This window comes from Erpetoichthys calabaricus, chromosome 10 (assembly GCF_900747795.2).
Source record: "Erpetoichthys calabaricus chromosome 10, fErpCal1.3, whole genome shotgun sequence".
Lineage (NCBI taxonomy): Eukaryota > Metazoa > Chordata > Cladistia > Polypteriformes > Polypteridae > Erpetoichthys > Erpetoichthys calabaricus.
In genome coordinates this window covers 81,269,947-81,291,356 of record NC_041403.2, presented here as the reverse complement: position 1 = coordinate 81,291,356, position 21,410 = coordinate 81,269,947, and the positions used below count along the sequence as shown (strand labels likewise).

Genomic DNA, 21,410 nt, shown 5'->3' with positions numbered 1-21,410 from the left:
CTTAGACAAGCCAGATTCATTTTGGAACAAAGTGCTTTGGACTGAGGAGACAAAAATTGAGTTATTTGGTCATAACAAAAAGCGCTTTGCATGGTGAAAGAAGAATACCGCATTCCAAGAAAAACACCTGGTACCTACTGTCAGATTTGGTGGAGGTTCCATCATGCTGTGGGGCTGTGTAGCTAGTTCAGGGACTGGGCCCCTTGTTAAAGTTGAGAGTCGGATAAATTCAAGCCAATATCAACAAGTTCTTCAGGATAATGTTGATATTCCAACAAGACAATGACCCAAAACACAGTTCAAAATCTACAAAGGCATTCACGCAGAGGGAGAAGTACAATGTTCTGGAATGGCCGTCACAGTCCCCTGACTTGAATATCATTGAAAATCAATAGGATGATTTGAAGCAGGTTGTCCATGCTCGGCAGCCATCAAATGTAACTGAAGTGGAGAGATTTTGTATGGAAGAATGTTCAAAAATATCTCCATCCAGACATTCATCAAAGGCTATAGGAGGTGTCTAGAGGCTGTTATATTTGCAAAAGGAGGCTCAACTAAGTATTGATGTAATATCTCTGTTGGGGTGCCCAAATTTATGCACCTGTCTAATTTTGTTATGATGCATATTGCATATTTTCTGTTAATCCAATAAACGTAATGTCACTGCTGAAATACTACTGTTTCCATAAGGCATGTCATATATTAAAAGGATGTTGCTACTTTGAAAGCTCAGCCAATGATAAACAAAAATCCAAAGAATTAAGAGGGGTTCCCAAACTTTTTCATATGACTGTACATCAAAGCTGTAAAACTGAATTCAGCATTTCTTGCAAAATTAAATATATTATTTACTTACTTATTGGTTTATATTCACAACCAATGAATCCTTGGTAACCCAGGCCTTCCAGCAGGCTGAATATGTAACTGAAATTAAGTTCCCCTGGTGAGTCTGGTTCATTACGATGAGGGACCTGTGCAATTTGGACATGCCCTGTTCACAACAGATGAAAACATTAAATCAATACACTTAATACAGCAACATAAAATCTAGATAATTCCAATTTTAGTCTTTTCACTGTTGTATTAGCCTAGCTTAACTCTGCAGCACATCTCATAGTTATTAAAATCAGTATATGCATCACATACTAAATTAACCACCAGTCTCATCCCTGTTTCTAGCCATCGACAATTTCTTTGCTTAAATGTTCAGACACGCTAACAGAAAATCAAAGTACAGAGCAAAAGTCCTATCCCAAATTTTCACAAAAGATAATAAATAAATCTTAGATGAACTAGAGCTGCAAGTTGAGACTTTCATATACTGTAGTTGCTGTAATGATGACATCACACCATCCCAAAGCATTGTGTCACAAAAGCCTCAAAATTACTTCAAAAATAACATTATAAATGATAAAGTTTTAAATAAGGTCTCCAAATGAAAAACAAATGTCAGAAACAGATTATCTCAGTCAGAAATGCCCAGAATAGATTTATAATACAACTTTAAAGCCTCAAAATAGCCCCAAAAACATTAAATATAAACATGAATTGCATCAGAAATGAGTAGTTCATGCTTGTAAAACTAACAATGACTCTGGACTAAAACAGTTGTTCAAATAAGAGAGGACAGTAAAATTCCCAAACAGCGATGTGTCTGACTGATATCAAATTAGAAGAAGCGTTTGTGCATATTGAAACCAAGTAGTGACACTATGAGGATGGAATTACTTTTTCATGCAGGTGATAGGGGAGTTGGATAACATTGCTCATGTAATAAAGAAAGCAATGATTTAAAAACATGTCTGTTCACTCAGAATCCTTTTCTTTAGTATTTTATTTTGTCTAAAGATTTGAGACCACTCATTGTGTAAAATATGCTAAAAGAGACCGTGTTAGGAACAACACATACAGTTATATTTTATGTGAAGAAAAACCGTATAAAATGTTCATTTAAGTCAGCATCTTGTGTGCTTACTTTGTGAGAACTTAATTCTTTAAATTGAAGTCAGTTAGTTTTACAGATTTTTAAAGATGTAATGAAGGCAATTTTAACAAAGGCAAACAATTTATAGATACATGAAAATATTAGAAATGTGCTGATAAAGTTGCAATTTATGTTCAAATTGAAGAGTGTGCGTTAATGCCTGCAGTGCACCTCACAAATGAATGACACCACTGCCAGCAACTGTCTTAAGTTTACTAATGGCTGCTTGAATTTGTGTTTCATTGCACAGAACTGAGCCCCACTTTAGACCAAAGGCTACCAGTCACTCCTCCATGTGTGGATGGGCGAGCTAGAAACACTCTGGGCTGCTGTCACCAGGTATAATTACTAGAGACTAGAGAAAAGTGAGTGACACTTAAGTGTTTCAGCTATATACAGTACTCTTATTCACATAATTATTAAAAAATGTGATTATTGAAATAAAAACTTGTAAATTGAATATCAACACTTTTCATTTTGTTAATCAATAAAAAGCCTTGGTGTCTTACAATACTGTCCTTCCACCAGTTTGTATTTGTATTTTACTATTTCATGTTTAGCATTTTTAATTCAATACTGTATATACAGTAAATGATGGTAACTCAGCATGTGTTGTAATACTTGCCTATAAGTGGAAAATAAGTTTTAATATTTTGAGTAAGATTTCCATCCATAATCTGCCAGTGAAAGAGGTCCTGCAAGAAAGAGAATTAACTTGTTAAATGTAATTAACAAACAATACTTGGAGTTCAACTTATTATACAGCAGTACTGAAATTATTATCCATCCACACTGACTGACACACGTGCACACATTCCTACGTCTGCCTATTTAGAGTTGCCAGTCAAGCTACCCTGCACATCTTTGGGTTGGGGAGAAAACCAAACGTCCCCATAGAAAACGCCTCACAGAGAAGAGCACATCATGTAAACTGTACAAATAAATGCAACCAGCAACATTTGAACCTTCCTGAACATAGATGCTTGACAATTGCTAAATATGTTGCAACATGGAACTATAAAAAAAAGTAGCAGTACCTTATTTAGTCCCTTTCTATTGGTATCATAACCAGATGACACAGTGCGTTTCAGAACAAATTTTACAAAGTGCAATAAGAGCTCAAAATCTGACAGCTGTCCAAAGCTCCCTAATAAAAAGGCACTCTGTGCTGAGCGATGTAAAAGGTTTTGAGTCTGACATATTAATGTAAACATCAGAGTGGTATCTCTTTGCAACCCATGTGGCATAAGCAGGGGCACTTTCATGAACAATCATGGTCCCCACATTTTCATTTCTTTTTTCGATGATTGACTGTCACAAATAGCAAACAAATCAACATAATATTGACCAGCTATGTGGGCTTTTACTGCATGTAACATAATCAGTATGGACTGCACCCTCATCATGCACCCATGGACAGGTTCATACTGTAATGTTTCTAAGTGTTACTTTGTATACCAAGATACATAACACTGGTATTCAATTTGCAGTCATCCATTGGACACCCATGACTTTACAACACTAAATGTACAGCAGAATAATCTTAGGGATTACAAAAAAAAAACAATATTTAAACTTTCTATATTGTAATATTACAATGAGAAGTACCTTTTTATTGCTAGGGGTGGCACACCAACACAAAAGATACACAGGAGATGCTGGTGCCTCATGGAGTCCTGCTGTCTGTGTGAAGTTTGTATGTTTTACTCCCATGTCTGTGTAGGTGTTCCTCCCACATTCTAAAACTATGGGCATTAGATAATTTGAGGCTCTGTAGGTTTTAGCATGAGGGAGAACTGATAATCTCCAGCAGCCAGTGACCCAGAATTGAATTAAGGAGGTTTCAGAATGGTATTTTATAACAGTTCATCTTACAAACTAGGCTTGTTGGTAGGACCGGTGAACTTGTTATTTTTACTTAAACTATAAAATCAGATGTTCTTGAAATTTAGTAGTACACTGTATATGCTAAATTATAAAATATGTTTTACTGAACATTATGCAAAACACTACTGATACTTGTGTTACTTTAAATGGTATATTTGAATTGGTCAGCATGAGAGAGTGGTGGTCTCCTTAGTAGAGTGCCTTGTAATGGACTTTCCAGGTTTGGCTCCTGGCCTGGATCGAGTGCTGCCAGGATGGGCTCCAGTGCCCCACAACTCAGAACTGGATTACTTAGGTATGAGAAGGTTATGTTGGTGTGGACAACAAGGCATTTCTGAACTGGATGTACAAACAGGACGTTCAACAAAAAAAAAGTATAACTGAATGCAAGTTGGAATAAGTGAAATAATTAACTAAAGTTGGCATAAACCACAAAAATGTAATTTTCAAAGATGAAAACTGTAATAAAATACCACTGCTGTCACTTGGTTTGTAAAAATGCTTTGCCTCTGAAACATTTAAGTAACTCAAAAATATAGAATAATAAAATTGATCTCAAAATATAGAAATAATTAGAAAACTCACCATTTGCAGCTTTAAATTTGAGTGCCCAACTTTCTGCAATATTTCAGCCGCTATAATAAAAGAGACAATACTTATGTATATATCCAGTAATATGTTTTTAAAAAGTAACAATTATATAAAAATCTGAATTGATTGCACTATAATACTGAAAAAATGTAATTAACTGCAGTTTACTAATTCAGCCATTAGAGGTGGTCAGGATTTGAAACTAACAAGATTAAACTTATTTCCTGCTTTCTTATTTCCATCTACTGCTCTTCTTTCTAACTTCTCATGGAATTGTCCCCAATGACAACTCTTTTCTCATAATTTCTAGCCAAGCCCTCATTGTTCTCTGCTGCCTTTTCCCTTCCTTAATTCTTACAGTATCTTTTGCCCCACCATGACACTCAGCTTCCCATCTTTCAATTGTCCACCCACCTATGCTCCTCTCCACTCCTTCCTCCTGACTGTCTACAAAGGTTGTTGTCCACTTGTTCAGTTCTTTCCCAAAGCACATCACATGTCTGGTTGCTCTCACGTCAAGCTGCTCCTGCCCTGACACAAAAATGAACTACATTGCTTAAGGTTTGTGACTGTAGACTACTGTACTTAATAATTTACACCACAACATTAAAACAACCTGCCTGGTGTTGTGTAGGACCACCTTGTGCTGCCAAAATGGCTCTTGACCCATCGAGGCATGGACTCCGCAAGATCTCTGAGGTTTTCCTGTGGTATCTGGCACCAAAACATTAGCAGCATATCTCTTTAAGTCATGAAAGTTATATGTTGGGAGCTCCACATATCAGACTTGCTTTTCCAGCACATCCCACAGAGGCATGATTGGATTGAGATCTGAGGAATTTGGAGGCCAAGTCAACACCTCAGACTCTTTGTCTTGCTCCCCAAACCATGCCATGAACCTTTTGCAGTGTGGTAGGTCACATGCTGAAAGAGGCCAGTGCCATCTTGCTTTCCACATACATCAGTGAGCTTTGGGAGGTTATCCTTCCTTGGGCCACTTTTGGTAGGTTCTAACCACTGTATACTGGGAACACCTCATAAAACCTGCCGTTTTAGAGATTATCTGACCCAGTAGTCTAGCCATCACAATTTGGCCCTTGTCAAAGTTCCTCAGATACTTATGTTTGCCAATTTTTCCTGTTTTAACACATCACCTTCGAGAACTGACTGTTCACTTTCTGTCTAATTTATCCCACCCCTGTGCAGGTGCCGTTGTACCAAGATAATCAATTCAGTGGTTTTAATTTTGTGGCTTATCGGTGTATGTGAGCATAATTGCCATTTATTCATAAATCGTACTGTTATTCATAGAATAAGGCCTAAATAATCAAAAGCTGGACCTACGCAAATGCTTTAGGATTGCCAAGGGTAGAAACATCTGGAAATGAATGCATTTAACAAGCTAAAATGAGGCTGAGAATTGGATGTTTCTAGAAAATGGCCTGAGTTTATAATAATTTTCATGGGAAAAGAAGTGGGATGCTTTTACCAAAGGAGAGAATCTATGTAAACTTGTCCTGATTAATATTAATCTTTCTGAACAAATGTATTCACCAAATTTCAATGATTTCCCTGAGAAAAGGGACTTTAAGATTTATAAAACAGTAGGCACACCCTAGAAAAACCTGTCTCAACAGACAAGATTGAAAACAGCCACTTTACCAATATAAACATTCCACTACATGCTTTCTTTGTGAATTGGCGAAAGAGACCACAGATTTCTTCTGTTTCTCAATGAGTTTCTTCAACTGTACTTATTTACCACCAACATTAAAACGAGATACACTTTCATAGCATTTTATCCCATTTATCTGCTGAGGGGGTAGGGACACTCTGATACATATTTAATGCTACCATTAGTTAAAGAGACGGAATACTACAGGGGCCAACCTCCCTAATGGATACACAAATTGAACTGGAGAACCTAAATGCTTGTTATTTATAAAGAAATCTGCTCTTTACTTTCTGATACAACATGCAAGTGTGTTCTGCAATATTTTTAGATGATCAGCATAGATTTGTTCCTTAACCCTCATCATCAAGTCCTTCCATGAGATCCCTAAATACAAAGTGGACTGTTTCATTTATGTTAGGTAGAATGCCCAGAAGGGACTGGGTGGTCTCATGGCCTGGAACCCCTACAGATTTTATTTTTTCTCTCCAGCCGTCTGGAGTTTTTTTTTTTTTTTTTTTTTTTTTTTTTTTTTCTGTCCTCCCTGGCCATCGGACCTTACTCTTATTCTATGTTAATTAGTGTTGTCTTAAAGTAAGAATTAGAATGTCTTTTATTTCTCTTTTCTACATAATGTAAAGCATTTTGAGCTACATTATTTGTATGAAAATGTGCTATATAAATAAATGTTGTTGTTAACCCTGAAAAAAATAAAAATAAAAAAAAACACAGACCTGTCATCCTCATTTTGATTGCAATAATGATGCCACACTTCAGGGTATCTATGATCAAAGTTCTTCACTCCTGCCTTTCCACTACCACTCTCCTCAGTATCCTCCATCCTAAAATACTTTCATTCATCTCTTGCTGCCTTCTCACTATTCTCCAAGTGTTTTTTGATTCTTATCTCTTTACAGACCATCAACTTGATCTTTGGACGTTTACTCATCTCAAAAACACACACACATATTATCCATTAATTCTGTTCCTATTAATCCCAATGTTGAAAGACTGACCCTTTTAAAACAGTGGCATACTTGTGACTGCCCCACCTTATAACTATACAATGCACCATTTCTGTTTTATACGAGCAGCTGTTGTTCACATTGGGGATGACCTCCTTCCTGCTGACTTCCTCATGCCCATCTCCCTGCCAGTACAATTGATGAGAGGAGATCCTGTCTCTCTGGTTGATGTTATCACTTGCCTTAGGTGGCAAACTCTGTGTTCTGCAGCCTCTCTGCTGTGGAGTCTATTAAGGTTCTGTGCTTGTTCCTATTTAGTGAATATCTGTGTTTTCAGTAGGATGTTTGATTTGCAATTGGCTCATTGTTCTACCCATATAATGAAGAAAACATCACACAGGCCACTTACTGTCAGAGCAATGACATCTGTTAGCATCCTACATTTGAACACAAACAAAACTGAGTGGCTTCATGTGGTATCAAGAGCTCAGCTTTAATAAGCCACACTGCCTCTCATCACATTTAGGATTCTGTAAATTCGTCCCATAATTCTCTGTCTCCAGACTTGAAATCACACATATTATAACTTTTGGGCCATGAATGATACATAACAGCTGGCATCAAATTCATACACAGCTATCTTCTCATGTCTTATTTCACTCTGCCCTTTCCTCACATGTTCAGTTAATTTGTTCCGTTTAGTCAAGCAGCTTCTCCAACTTCAGATCTCCTCTTAACATTTCAAATTCTAGAACAGAAGTTCTCAGCCTTTTTTCTTGCCGTATCACCACCAGGAATTGAAATGTTTTGAAATACAGTACACCTCCAAAATCCACGGGGGTTACGTTCCTAGAGCACCCGGGAATTGTGAAAAACCACGACTTTTGGATGTGGTTAAAAAATGCCTTTTAAATGCCTGTTTTTATAGTTTAAACCCTAAATACAGTATGCCCCCAAAGCACTTTAATTTCGTTGCAAGCTCAGCTTAATACATTAATACATCTCTCTATATATAAAAGGAAATCCTGGAATGGAAAGCAAATGCAAGGCTATGATACGTGATAATCTCGAAAGACATTTAAAAGACCCACAAGACCAAGGAGACTTGCCACGGTGCGTCTCGTTGGTGCCAAGAGATTGTCCCAGGGCCGTAGCAAAAAGGACAGCGGCTGTACAGGCTTTAAAAAGATCGAAGGGCCCCTCATACTCACCTCGCAGATGGCGTCTTAACCCTCTTTTATTGGCAGACGAGAACTGCACAGAATTTATATCCAAACAAATCAGCTTCTTCCTAGAGACAAAGACGTCCACAGAGGTTTCTGCAGGAACACTCTGGGAAACTCTAAAGGCCTTCTTAAGAGGCCAGATTATTTCATATCTTTCCCATAGAAATAAATTAGAAACCAAGAAAGTGTCAGAGCTAAGAAATGAAATTACTAGAATAGATGAAGAACAAGCCAGGCGTCCAAGTGAAGCTCTTCACAGGAAAAGGCAGGCCCTGCATACAGAACTTAACATCTTAACAACTAAAGAAACTGAACAACTTATTTATAAGTCTAGACAGCATTACTATGAAAACGGAGAAAAAGCTAATAAGCTTTTAACTCAACAAATTCATAAACAAGAAGTTCACAATGCAATACCAGTAATCACCAACAAGAATGGAGAAGAAATCATCGACCATAATAAAATAATGCACACATTTAGAGATTACTATAAGTCTTTATATTCCACTGAGCCCAAAGAAGACAACACGCAATCTAATGCATTTCTGGATAATTCACAAATACCACAAATAGATGCTTTAAGTGCTGAGGAACTGGATAAACCTCTAACGCTAACAGAATTACTAGACGCTATAAAGTCACTACAAAGCAGGAAATCATCAGGCCCTGATGGTTACCCCGTAGAGTTTTATAAGAAATTCTCCACTCAGCTAGCTCCACTCTTATTGGTAACATTTACAGAAGCTAAAGACCACCAAATACTACCTCAAACATTTCGACAAGCATTAATCACCGTCTTTCCTAAACAAAATAAGGACTTGTTACAATGTGCATCATATAGACCAATTTCACTCCTGAATAGTGATGTTAAGATACTCTCAAAAATCCTAGCTAGAAGGATGGAGAAAGTGCTGCCCTCGGTAATATCACAAGATCAAACTGGATTTATTAAAGGCCGACATCTATCTTCAAATCTCCGACGCTTGTTTAATGTTATATATTCACCAGCAAAATCAAACACCCCAGAGATATTACTATCATTAGACGCAGAAAAGGCATTTGACATGATCGAATGGAATTACCTTTTCACTGCATTGGAGAAATTTGGGTTTGGCCCGAATATTTGTGCTTGGATCAAACTACTGTATACCAGTCCAGAAGCTTCAGTTTGTATTAATAAAATTTGCTCAGACTACTTTAAACTAGAACGTGGTACCAGACAAGGATGTCCCTTGTCGCCACTGTTGTTTGCAATCGCTATTGAACCACTGGCAGTTCACTGCCGAAATTCTTATCAGATAAAGGGGATTGTCAGAGAAGGACTGGAACAGAAAATTTCTCTATATGCAGATGATATGGTCTTATATATATCGGACCCAGAAAACACTGTCCCTGCTGTTTTAACAGCACTAACAGAATTTCAAAAGATATCTGGTCTTAGAATTAATCTGAATAAAAGTATACTCTTTCCAGTGAACTCACAAGCATATAATATTAAATTAGACACCCTACCTTTTACCATAGCAGATCAGTTTAAATACCTAGGGGTAAATATCACAAGTAAACATAAAGCTCTTTATCAACAAAATTTTGGCGTCTGTATGGAAAAAATTAAGCAAGACTTGCATAGATGGTCAACCCTTCATCTCACTCTAGCCGGAAGAATTAACATTGTTAAGATGAATATCCTTCCTAAACTTCTCTTTTTATTTCAAAACATTTCAATATATATCAATAAATCGTTTTTTTAAACAGTTAGATTCAATAATAACCTCATTCATTTGGAACTCAAAACACCCACGTATCCGAAGAGCGACCCTACAAAGACCTCAGGCAGAAGGTGGCATGGCTTTACCTAATTTTCAGTTTTATTACTGGGCAGCAAACATACAAGCCATAAAAACCTGGACACAAATAAATGCACATACACAGGCTTGGTCTGCAATAGAAGTAAAATCCTGTAGTACTTCTTTATATTCCCTGCTCTGCTCTCCAATAAATGAAAGTTATCGCAAATATACTAATAACCCAATTGTGCTTTACTCACTCAGAATATGGAACCAAATTAGGAAGCATTTTAAGATGGAAAATCTTTTATCAGTGGCACCTCTGCAAGAGAACCACCTCTTTCAACCTTCGCAAGTATATCCAGTTTTTAATACCTGGAAAAGTTTTGGGATTAAAATGCTCAGAGATCTTTATATAGACAACATATTTACATCTTTTGAACAATTACGTTCAAAATTTAACCTCCCAGCTACACATTTCTTTTACTATCTTCAAATTAGAAATTTTGTTAAACAGAAATTGCCCGATTTCCCCCACCTTGCACCCTCCACAATGCTGGAAAAAATACTGCTCAATTCCGAGGAAACAAACACTATTTCCGCAATATATAAAATCTTATTAGAGTCCCTACCTTTCAAAGATCCAAGAGGACATTGGGAAGAAGATCTCTTAATCAATATATCAGAAAAGGAGTGGAAGGTAGCAAAGCAGAGAATTCACTCGAGTTCTATATGCGCAAAGCATAGAATTATTCAACTAAAAATTATATATCAAGCTCATCTGTCTCGCTTAAAACTGTCCAAAATGTTTCCAGGCCAGGATTCAACCTGCGAGCGCTGCAACCAAGCTCCTGCCTCACTGGGTCACATGTTCTGGGCCTGCACCAAACTAACATCATTTTGGACAAAAATTTTTAAGTGCCTCTCAGACAGCCTTAGTATCACAATCCCTCCTAACCCATTAACAGCTGTGTTTGGTGTCCTTCCAGATGGACTTGAATTGGAGAAGGACAAGCAAACGGTGATTGCATTCACTACACTCTTGGCACGCAGACTTATTTTGTTAAATTGGAAGAATCCTAATTCTCCTCTTATAAGTCAGTGGGAAACCGATGTTTTATATTATTTGAAATTGGAAAAAATCAAATTTTCAGTTAGAGGATCTGTACAAAATTTTTTCAAAACTTGGCAGGATTTAATCAATATTATTTTAGAATAAGAGAATTAACTATTATTGCATTTAACTCCCTTCTCCATCTCTTATTTATATAGATATTTACTTCTCCCCTTCTTTTGTCTAATGTTGCCTTATTAAAAAGCTTAAAGAAATTTTCCTTTAGCTAAGCTCTCCTTCTCAGGGGTGGGGTTTGATTTGTTTTCAAATTTGTTGGGTTATAAATTGATCTGTTTGTATGGAATGATTACAATGAAAATTAATAAAATAAAAATATTAAAAAAAAAAAAAAAAAGATCGAAGGGCAGCGCAATGGCAGCTACCCCAAACGAACGCGAGCAGTGTTATACATCCTGCAAGAAAGAATTCAAACACGCCGGGGCCAGAAATAAAAGACAGGTATTGCTTTTACAAAGTCACGCGAGACCAGGCAGTGAGCCATCATTTAAAATAAGTCAACAGACCTCTGTATTATCATTTTTTTTTTCTCCCTTCAATTGTATTTCATTGTACCAAACTCTTATTATGTTAAAATAACAGTGGTATTTCTTTAGTTTTTGTATGTGGGTATCACTTCATTTTTCTTATATACACCTAATGTTTTGTTAATGATGTTTTTGTTTTACATATTAACAATAGTGGTTTGATAATTGAATACAAATTAAAAAGTCTAAAATTTCCATACTTCAACATATAAAGAATATACTGTCCAGAGCTTTAATTTTTTGTGTGGATTGCCTATGGGGTTCTGGTGGTGTAACTAAAAAATGTAAGGGATTTTGTTGCCTTTGAAGGATTTCAGTATAGGGTCTATAAACAAAGCTACAATCATCATGGACTACCTTGTGCACATATAAAATGTATTCAGTTACAGTTTCTATTAACTGTAAAATAAACACTGCAGAAAAGCAATAAAAAAATCAACTCTTATTATGTCATTGCCATGTGAATACTAAAATAATTAATGACGTTTTCATTTAAATAAACCCTTTAAAGTTGCTTTAGAGCAGAACATTTTTGAACTCAGGTTTGTCAGAAAGTCCCTCTGTGAAGCTTGTGACATTTGCTGTTGTCAGATGGCATCAGCGCATGCAGGAGACATTAGCTGACTAATAACACTTATAGAGGGCTAATATATAATGGGTAAGTCAAAATTTCTTACCATTCACCTATGTGTTGTTTGTGCTTTCATCACATTATGTACATTTTAGTTTTCATAATAAAGAACATTAATTTGATTTCAAAAACACAGCAAACAACATAAATATAGTTTTTGCTGAATCAATCTCTGCAATTAAGTATTCTTTGTTAAAAGCTGTGCCAACTGCACGCCTCAAAGATTATGTGCTTCCATTAACGAATTCGATGCTGTATTCTTACAGATTTGCCTCATGTTTCAAAGCTCCTGGACAATGTGGATGTTTTGAAATACTAGCTAAATAAATTTTACTTTGTAATGAACATTTGGAGCAGTTAATTTCATTGTCATTGTAAACAGACAACTGAGGGTGGCCAGTATGGGAAACTTTCCCAAAGATCCAGATCTGGATAAGCTGGTTATAAAATAGATGTGTGGTTGGACGCACAACTGCAGCCATGTTCATTGCAATTGGTGTATGAATGCAAAGCCTTCCTTTATTTATCTGAGTTATGTATGGTACTTTAGTAAAAGGCCATCTTTTCAATTCCTTCATTCAAATAGGTGACACTATAAGTTAAAATGACTGCAACTGACAGCTGATTGGTCATATCATTGTGATGTCAAAGCAAACACAAATTGGATATTTTTTTTAATTTCTGGATCAGTTTCATAAATGCATAAAAGTTTTGGGTTTTTTTTTGCCTTTATGCTTCTTAAAGTATAACTACAACTGCAGTTTCCCTCTCTGCCTTCACTCCCAACTTTTTTTTCTCCCACGTACCACCAGTTGTATGTGTACCCCTGATTGAGAACCATTGCTCTAGAACATGTTCTTTCCACACCTTTCTTTACTGTTGACGCTGCCCGCCCTTTTATGTAGTTTTTTTTAACACAATACTATTTTAGACACCTGCTAACCATGGTATCTTCTCTTTCCTTTCGAATATCCTGCTCCTGTGTTTGCTTCTTGCTGACCAGACACAAGCAGTAAGGTGTCTGTGCTTACAACATCAGTTCTTATCAGCCTTTCTTTTGTGGTATTCCTCAAGGTTCAGTGCATGATTTTCTATTCAAGATCTGCAGATTTGTCAGTGTGACCTCAAGTTCAGCTCTCATGTGGGTGGTACACAGCTCTGTAATTCATGAATGCTTACCAGCTATAGGGCAGCCTCTTTGCCAGCCTCAGCAACATAAGTTATTGAACATCTTCTATCTCATTTGAGTTGGACTCTAACCAAAGAATCTTCAGTGGGAATCAAGAAGCTTTACTCCTCACTGAATGTCTGCTCCTATAAAATTATTTCCGCCCATTTTTTCACCAACACACTAGTCCACAGTTTGTTTGCTAATGTGGGGAAGAGGATTGGATCAGTTACTGTTAATCAGTCAGTTAATTAACTATTAGCTTTGGTTTTATCAATGCCTGTAGTAAATGAGGCAATTCATTATGCCTCCTACTTTATTTTCCTTGTGTTTCTCTCTCAATAAAGGTCCCCAGCTGTTAGACTTACCCAAGGTACTTTGTAGGTTTATAAGACTAATTTTAAGAAACAGAATAATACAGTTTATTAGTAAACAGAAAAGATAGATGGACATAAGACAAACATACAACCCTGTTTCCAAAAAAGTTGGTAAGCTTTGTAAAATGTAAATAGAGAAAAGCCAAGCAAAATGACACCTTTTATTGACTAACTAAAAAGATTACAATATGCAAGCTTTCGAGGCAACTCAGGCAAGATGTAATTACATTTTTAGTTAGCCAATAAAAGGTGTAATTTTGCTTGGCTTTTCTCTACATTCATAATGGCTAACACGGTACAACACCCTAGTACTAAAATGTAAATAAAAACAGATTGTGAAGATTTGAAAATCATCAAAACCCGTATTTAACTGAAAATAAAACAAAGACAACATATTAATTGTTCAAACTGAGAAATTGTATTATTTTCTGAAAAACATATGCTCGTTTTGAATTTGACACCAACAACATGTTTCAAAAAAGTTGGGATGAGGCAACAAAAGACTGGAAAAGTTGTGAAAGGCAAAAAAAAAAAAAAAATACTTGATGGAACATCTCACAACTGATTAGATTAATTGGCAGCAGATCAGTAACATGATTGGGTTTAACACTAGAAATCCTGAAACTTACAATTTATTTCATTGTCCCTGATCTCCTTAAATTTTCCTGACATGCGCCAAGAACCTCGTAGCTCCTTATCACTGCGCTAATAGCCCACTTTTTGTTTTGTAAATGTGTGGATTAGCAGAACGCAGCCTACTACACCCGCCACCCCCCATTTCAGTCAGATGAAGGCATCACCCTGCTGCAATCCTCACAGCTCAAGACTGTTGAAGTGTTTATCTGGCAATGCGCTTGTAAGGAATTGTACACGTAATGAAATATCGTGATTTGAAATATATACATTTCATGTGTGTTCCGTGTCTACAACAATCTGTGCAAATATAGAATGACAGAGGAAATGTGAGGCAAGGAATGGTGAACACACGGCTAAAACAGAAAATGTTTTTATATGTTATAGTAATAATGGCATAATTTTGACATGAAGTGTAGGATGTGTGAAGCCCAAACACTTTCAGAAAAGGTATAGCAAAACAAGTAAGCTTTTATTCAAGAATGAAAACAAAGAAATTGCTCAATTGACATGTTGCTGAAGCCCAACTATCAGAAAGTACAAAATATAAGACATTCAGATATGTGTGTTTGTGCGTTTCATTTTCAACGAGTTGTCACAGTGGTAACGCTTCTCTGTCATGGATCTGTACAGCGATGGCAAAGTAATAGGTTCAAGTCCCTTGTCTTCTTTGTATTTAGTGCTTTGAGTAGTGAGCTGCTATTATTATTATTATTATCATAAAAAAACATACATTTGTTGTGAGTCTGTAACATCCTGTGTAAATGTGTGGTACTTGTAAAAGATGTTACTTTTCCTCGCACATGGACATTCATATCAACATGTCATTTGAACAATTTTTTTTATTCAGTTTTATTGTTGGATTCTTGAATAAAACTGAATTTGAACAATTTTTGTTCAGTTTTATTCTTGAATAAAACTTAATTTAAATGATTTTTTTTATTCAGTTTTATTCTTGGACTCTTGAATAAAAAAATCATTCAAATGACATGTTGGTGTTAATGTCCGTGTGCAAGGAAAAGTAACATCCACCATAGACACTGTGGTGTCTGTTTCCTGAACAAGACACCAAGAAGAAATGATCGAGCTGCACTTGTGTGTCTGCTTTTATCCCTTCAGTGCTAACTTTTACAAGTACCAGAAATTTACTCCAGCTATTAACAGACTCAATTCAAATGTATGTTTTTATTATACTGTATACTGTAATATATAGTAACAATAATATGGTAGTTTAGTAGCATATAGTAACAATCATAGCAGCTTACTACTCAAAATGGTAAACGTGAGGAGGACCGGGGATCAAACCCACAACCTCTTGATTGTGAGACAGTAGTCCTTACCTCTCCACCAGCCAAGTGGACGGGACTACTTCGTATCGATTGATAGTTGGGCTTCAGTTTACATGCCAGTAACATGTAAATTGAACAATTTCTTTCTCTGCAGTTATATTCTTGAATAAAAGCACACTTGTTTTGTTATACCTTTTGTGAAAGTGTTTATTTGATATTTGGACCTAAGACTTCACACATTATACACTTTATGTCAGCATTTTGTCAATTATTACTATAACATGGAAAAAGTTTGTTTTAGTTATGTGTTCAACATTTCTTGCCTCGCATTTCCTGTCATCCCACATTTACACAGATCGTTGTATTCCAAATAACAATATATTACTCACCCTATACAATTCCAGACACCTAACTCCCAGCTCTGAGTATTTTGTGTCTGACTTGACTTCAGCTGCCTCAGTGGGAGATGGGATAGCAGGCTGCTTGCTGTTTGTGCTGATTGACACGTTTGTACAATAAAGACGCTGCTGACTAGGTGCGAGGGAATTTAAGGTGATCTGGCATTACTGATATTTTCATAGGCTTCAGGGATTCTAGTGTTAAAAAGAGCATCCCAGAGAGGCGGAGTCTCTCAGAAGTAAAGATGGGGAGGGGTTACACCACTCTGTGAAAGACTGTGTCGGCATATAGTGCAACAATTTAAGAATAACATTCCTCAATGTAAAATTGCAAAGAATTTAGTGATTTCAACATCTATCATACATAATATCATTAAAACACTTGAGAAAATCCACAGAAATCTCTATGCAGGGGACAAGGCTGAAAACAATACTGAATGGCCATGATCTTTGGGCCCTCAGGTGGCTCTGCATTAAAAACAGACACAATTCTGTAGTGGAAATTAATGCATTGGCTCAGGAACACATTTAAAAAACATAGTCTGTAAATGCAGTTCATCACTGAATCCACAAATGCATGTTAAAACTCTATCCTACAAAGAAGAAACCATATATAAACATGATTCAGAAACACCATTGCCTTCTCTGGGCACACGCTCATTTCAGATTATAACATTAGAACACTCTAGATGAGAACAGGCCATTCAGCCCAACAAAGCTCACCAGTCCTATCCTCTTAATACTTCAGAAAAAGCATCAAGTCTAATTTTGAAGGTCCTTAATGTTCTGCTGTCTACCACGTTAATTGGTAGCTTATTCCAAGTGTCTATGGTTCTTTGTGTAAAGAAAACCCCCTAATGTTTGTGAGAAATTAACCCTTAACAAGTTTCCAACTGTGCCCCCGTGTTCTTGATGAACTAATTTTAAAATAACAGTCTCGACCCACGGTACTAATTTCCTTCATAATTTTAAACACTTCAATCATGTCTCCTATTAATCGTCTTTTTTACTTAAATTCAAAAGGCTGTTTTAGGTTGTTTTAATGTTTCCCCATAATTAATCCCTTGTAGCCCTGGACTCAGCCTAGTCACTCTTCTGTGGACTTTTTATAGATAGATAGATAGATAGATAGATAGATAGATAGATAGATAGATAGATAGATAGATAGATAGATAGATAGATAGATAGATAGATAGATAGATAGATAGATAGATAGATAGATAGATAGATAGATAGATAGATAGATAGATAGATAGATAGATTATTCCCAAGGGAAATTCACATACTCCAGCAGCAGCATATTGATAAAAAATAATATTAAAGAGTGATAAAAAGGCAGGTATAACAGACAATAACTTTGTATAATGTTAACGTTTACCCCAAGAGTGGAATTGAAGAGTCGCATAGTGTGAGGGAGGAACAATCTCCTCAGTGTCACTGAAGCTGCTCCTCTGTCTGGAGATGATACTGTTTAGTGGATGCAGTGGATTCTCCATTATTGACAGGAGCCTGCTCAGCCCCCGTTGCTCCGCCACAGATGTCAAACTGTCCAGCTCCTTGCCTACAATACAGCCTGCCTTCCTCACTAGTTTGTCCAAGCTTGAGGCGTCCTTCTTTATGCTGCCTCCCCAGCACACCACCGCGTAGAAGAGGGCACTCGCCACAACTGTCTGACAGAACATCTGCAGCATCTTATTACAGATATTGAAAGACGCCAGCCTTCTAAGGAAGTATAGTCGGCTCTGTCCTCTCTTGCACAAAGCATCAGTATTGGCAGTCCAGTCCAGTTTACAACTGAACACCAGTTCAGTTGTAGGTGGTTTGAGTCGCACCATTTAACAAAGTCCTTGATTAGGTTCCTATACTCCTCCTCCTGCCCACTCCTGATGCAGCCCACGATAGCAGTGTCATCAGCGAACTTTTGCACGTGGCAGGACTCCGAGTTGTATTGGAAGTCCGATGTATATAGGCTGAACAGGACCAGAAAAAGTACAGTCCCCTGCGGCGCTCCTGTGTTGCTGACCACAATGTCAGACCTGCAGTTCCCGAGACGCACATACTGAGATCTGTCTGTAAGATAGTCCACGATCCATGCCACCATGTATGAATCTACTCCCATCTCTGTCAGCTTGTCCCTAAGGAGCAGAGGTTGGATAGTGTTGAAGGCACTAGAGAAGTCCAGAAACATAATTCTTACAGCACCACTGCCTCTGTCCAAGTGGGAGATGGATCGGTGTAGCATATAGATGATGGCATCCTCCACTCCCACCTTCTCCTGGTATGCGAACTGCAGATGATCGAGGGCGTGGCAGACCTGTGCCCTCAGGTGGTGATGCAGCAGCCGCTCCATGGTCTTCATCACATGTGACGTCAGAGCGACAGGCCGGAACTCATTCAGCTCACTAGGACGTGATACCTTTGGGACTGGGGTGATGCAAGATGTTTTCCAAAGCCTCAGGACACTTCCCTGTTCCAGGCTCAGGTTGAAGATGCGCTGTAGAGGACTCCCCAGCTCCAACGCACAGGCCTTCAGCAGTCGTGGCGATACTCCATCTGGACCCACTGCTTTGCTGGCACGAAGTCTCCTCAGCTCTCTGCTTACCTGGGCTGCTGTAATTGTGGGTGGGGGGAAACTCTCTCCTATGCTGGTATCAGCAGAAGGATGGGTGGAGGGTGCAATACTCCGAGGTAAGAGTGAATTATGGTGGTCAAACCTGTTAAAGAAGTTATTCATCTGGATTGCTCTCTCCACATCTCCCTCGATGGTGGCACCCCGCTTCGAGCTGCAGCCAGTGATAATTTTCATCCCATCCCACACTTCCTTCATGCTGTTATTCTGCAACTTCTGCTCTAGCTTTTTCTCCTGCACTGCTCCTTCGCCGCCCTGAGCTGGACTCGAGTTCCTTCTGCACACGCTTGAGCTCATGCTGATCACCGCCTTTAAAAGCCCTTTTCTTCTGGTTCAAATGGCCCTTGATGTCACTTGTAATCCATGGCTTGTTGTTAGCATAGTTGCGTACTGTTCTTACTGGAACTACAATGTCCACACAGAAGTTGATGTAGTCAGTAGTGCAGTCAACAACCTCCTCAATGTTCTCACTATATAATCCCTGCAGGATATCCCAGTCTGTAGTTCCAAAGCAGTCTCTCAGAGCCTGCGCTGCCTCAGGGGACCACTTCCTGAATGAGCGTGTGGTTGTTGGTAGCTCCCTCACTCTTGGTTTGTAGTGAGGCTGAAGCAGAATCAGGTTATGATCTGCCTTCCCAAGCGCAGGCAGCGGGGTGGCACTGTATGTGTCTTTAACGTTTGCATACAGTAGGTCAATAGTTCTGTTTCCCCGGGTGTTACAATCCACATACTGGGAGAAGGTAGGAAATGTTTTGTCCAGCGTCACATGGTTAAAGTCTCCAGCAATTAGCACAAGCGCCTTGGGGTGCTGTGTTTGTAGTTTAGCCACAGCGGATTGGATGATGTCACCCGCTATCTCCACATCCGCCCGAGGAGGGATGTAAACAATAACAACAATGACGTGTCCAAACTCTCTGGGCAAGTAATAGGGACGCAGACTTACGGCCAACAGTTCGATGTCCCTGCAGCAAGTGGAGATTTTGACGTTTACATGTCCAGAGTTGCACCACCTTGTATTCACATAGAGAGCGAGTCCTCCTCCTTTCCGCTTCCCACAGGTATTTGTGTCTCTGTCCGCTCTAACTGTGCTAAACCCGGGTAGCTCCACGTTAGCATCAGAGATGTTAGTTGTTAGCCATGTTTCACAAAAACACAACAAACTGCATTCTCTGTAGGTCCTGACATTTTTCACCAGCACAGCCAGTTCGTCGATCTTATTTGGTAGTGAGTTCACATTTCCCAGGATCACAGAGCACTACTATGTCCTTTTTGTAGCCTGGAGACCAAAACTGCACACAGTACTCAAGATGAGGCCTCACAAGTGCATTATAAAGGTTGAGCATAACCTCCTTGGACTTGTAATCTACACACCATGCTATATAACCTAACATTCTGTTAGCCTTCTTAATGGCTTTTGAACACTATCTGGCAGTTGATAGTGTTGAGTCCACTATGACTCCTAAATCCTTCCCCTAAGGTGTACTTTCAATTTTTCAGACCCCCTATTGTGTATTCAAACTCAACATTTTTACTTCCTACATGTAATACTTTACATTTACTGATATTAAATTTCATCTGCCACAAATCTGTCCAAGTCCGTCTATAATGATTCAATATATTTTTGATAATCTGCCAATTAACCTATCTTGATATCATCTTCAAACTTAACCAGTTTGTTACTTATATTACTATCCAAATCACTTATATATATTACAAATAGCACTGACACTGTGGAACACCACTCTTAACATCAGCCAATTCTGATAAGGTTCCATACACCCATCTAAACACAACACCCTAAACTCCCACTTCTTTTAGTTTGATGCCCAACCTCATGTGGCACCTTATCAGCTGATTGACAGAGGGGAAGTGGAAAACTGTCCTGCTGTCTGATAAATCAAAATTTGAAATTCTTTTTGTAAATCATGGACAATGTGTCTTATGGGTTATAGAGGAGAAGGACCATCTGTCTTGTTATCAGCGCCTAGTTCAAAATCCAGCATCTTTGATGGTTGGGGGGGTGCATTAGTGCACATAACATGGGTGGGAAGGCACCATTAATGCTGAACAATACTGTACAGTGGAACCTCGGATCACGACCGTAATTCGTTCCAAAACTCTGGTCACAACCTGATTTGGTCGTGACCTGAAGTAATTTCCCCCATAGGATTGTATGTAAATACAATTAATCCATTTCAGACCGTACAAGCTGTATGTAGCTCGCACTCTCTCTTTCTCGCTTGCTCGTGTTCTCTCTCTCGCTCGCTCACGCTCTCGTGCTCTCTCTCACTCGCTCGGTCTCTCTCGTTTGCTGCACAGGGAGAGACTGAACATGTGCGGAAATCATCGGTGCGTACAAACCAGAAGGGAAACTGGCTTGTTCATCACCCAAGTGTGTGGTCATGAACAGATGCAAAAGTTTAGCGAACTTTTTGGTCGTAACACAATTTGTACGTGGTCCGAGATGTTCGTGACCCGAGGTTCCACTGTATATATATATACACAGGTTTTATA

General features: G+C 38.2%; 1 protein-coding gene across 1 annotated transcript in view; it reads right to left on the bottom strand.

Annotated features, from left to right (window-relative positions):
* hyi (hydroxypyruvate isomerase) overlaps positions 1-21,410 on the bottom strand; it is a 54,926-nt gene that overhangs the window by 9,716 nt on the left and 23,800 nt on the right. Inside the window, exons 5-7 of the mRNA XM_028811493.2 lie at positions 4,457-4,506; positions 2,610-2,679; positions 857-991 (exon numbers count right to left, since the gene is read on the bottom strand). Of these exons, the coding sequence (XP_028667326.1) occupies positions 857-991; positions 2,610-2,679; positions 4,457-4,506 (255 nt within the window). The remainder of the gene's footprint in view (positions 1-856; positions 992-2,609; positions 2,680-4,456; positions 4,507-21,410) is intronic.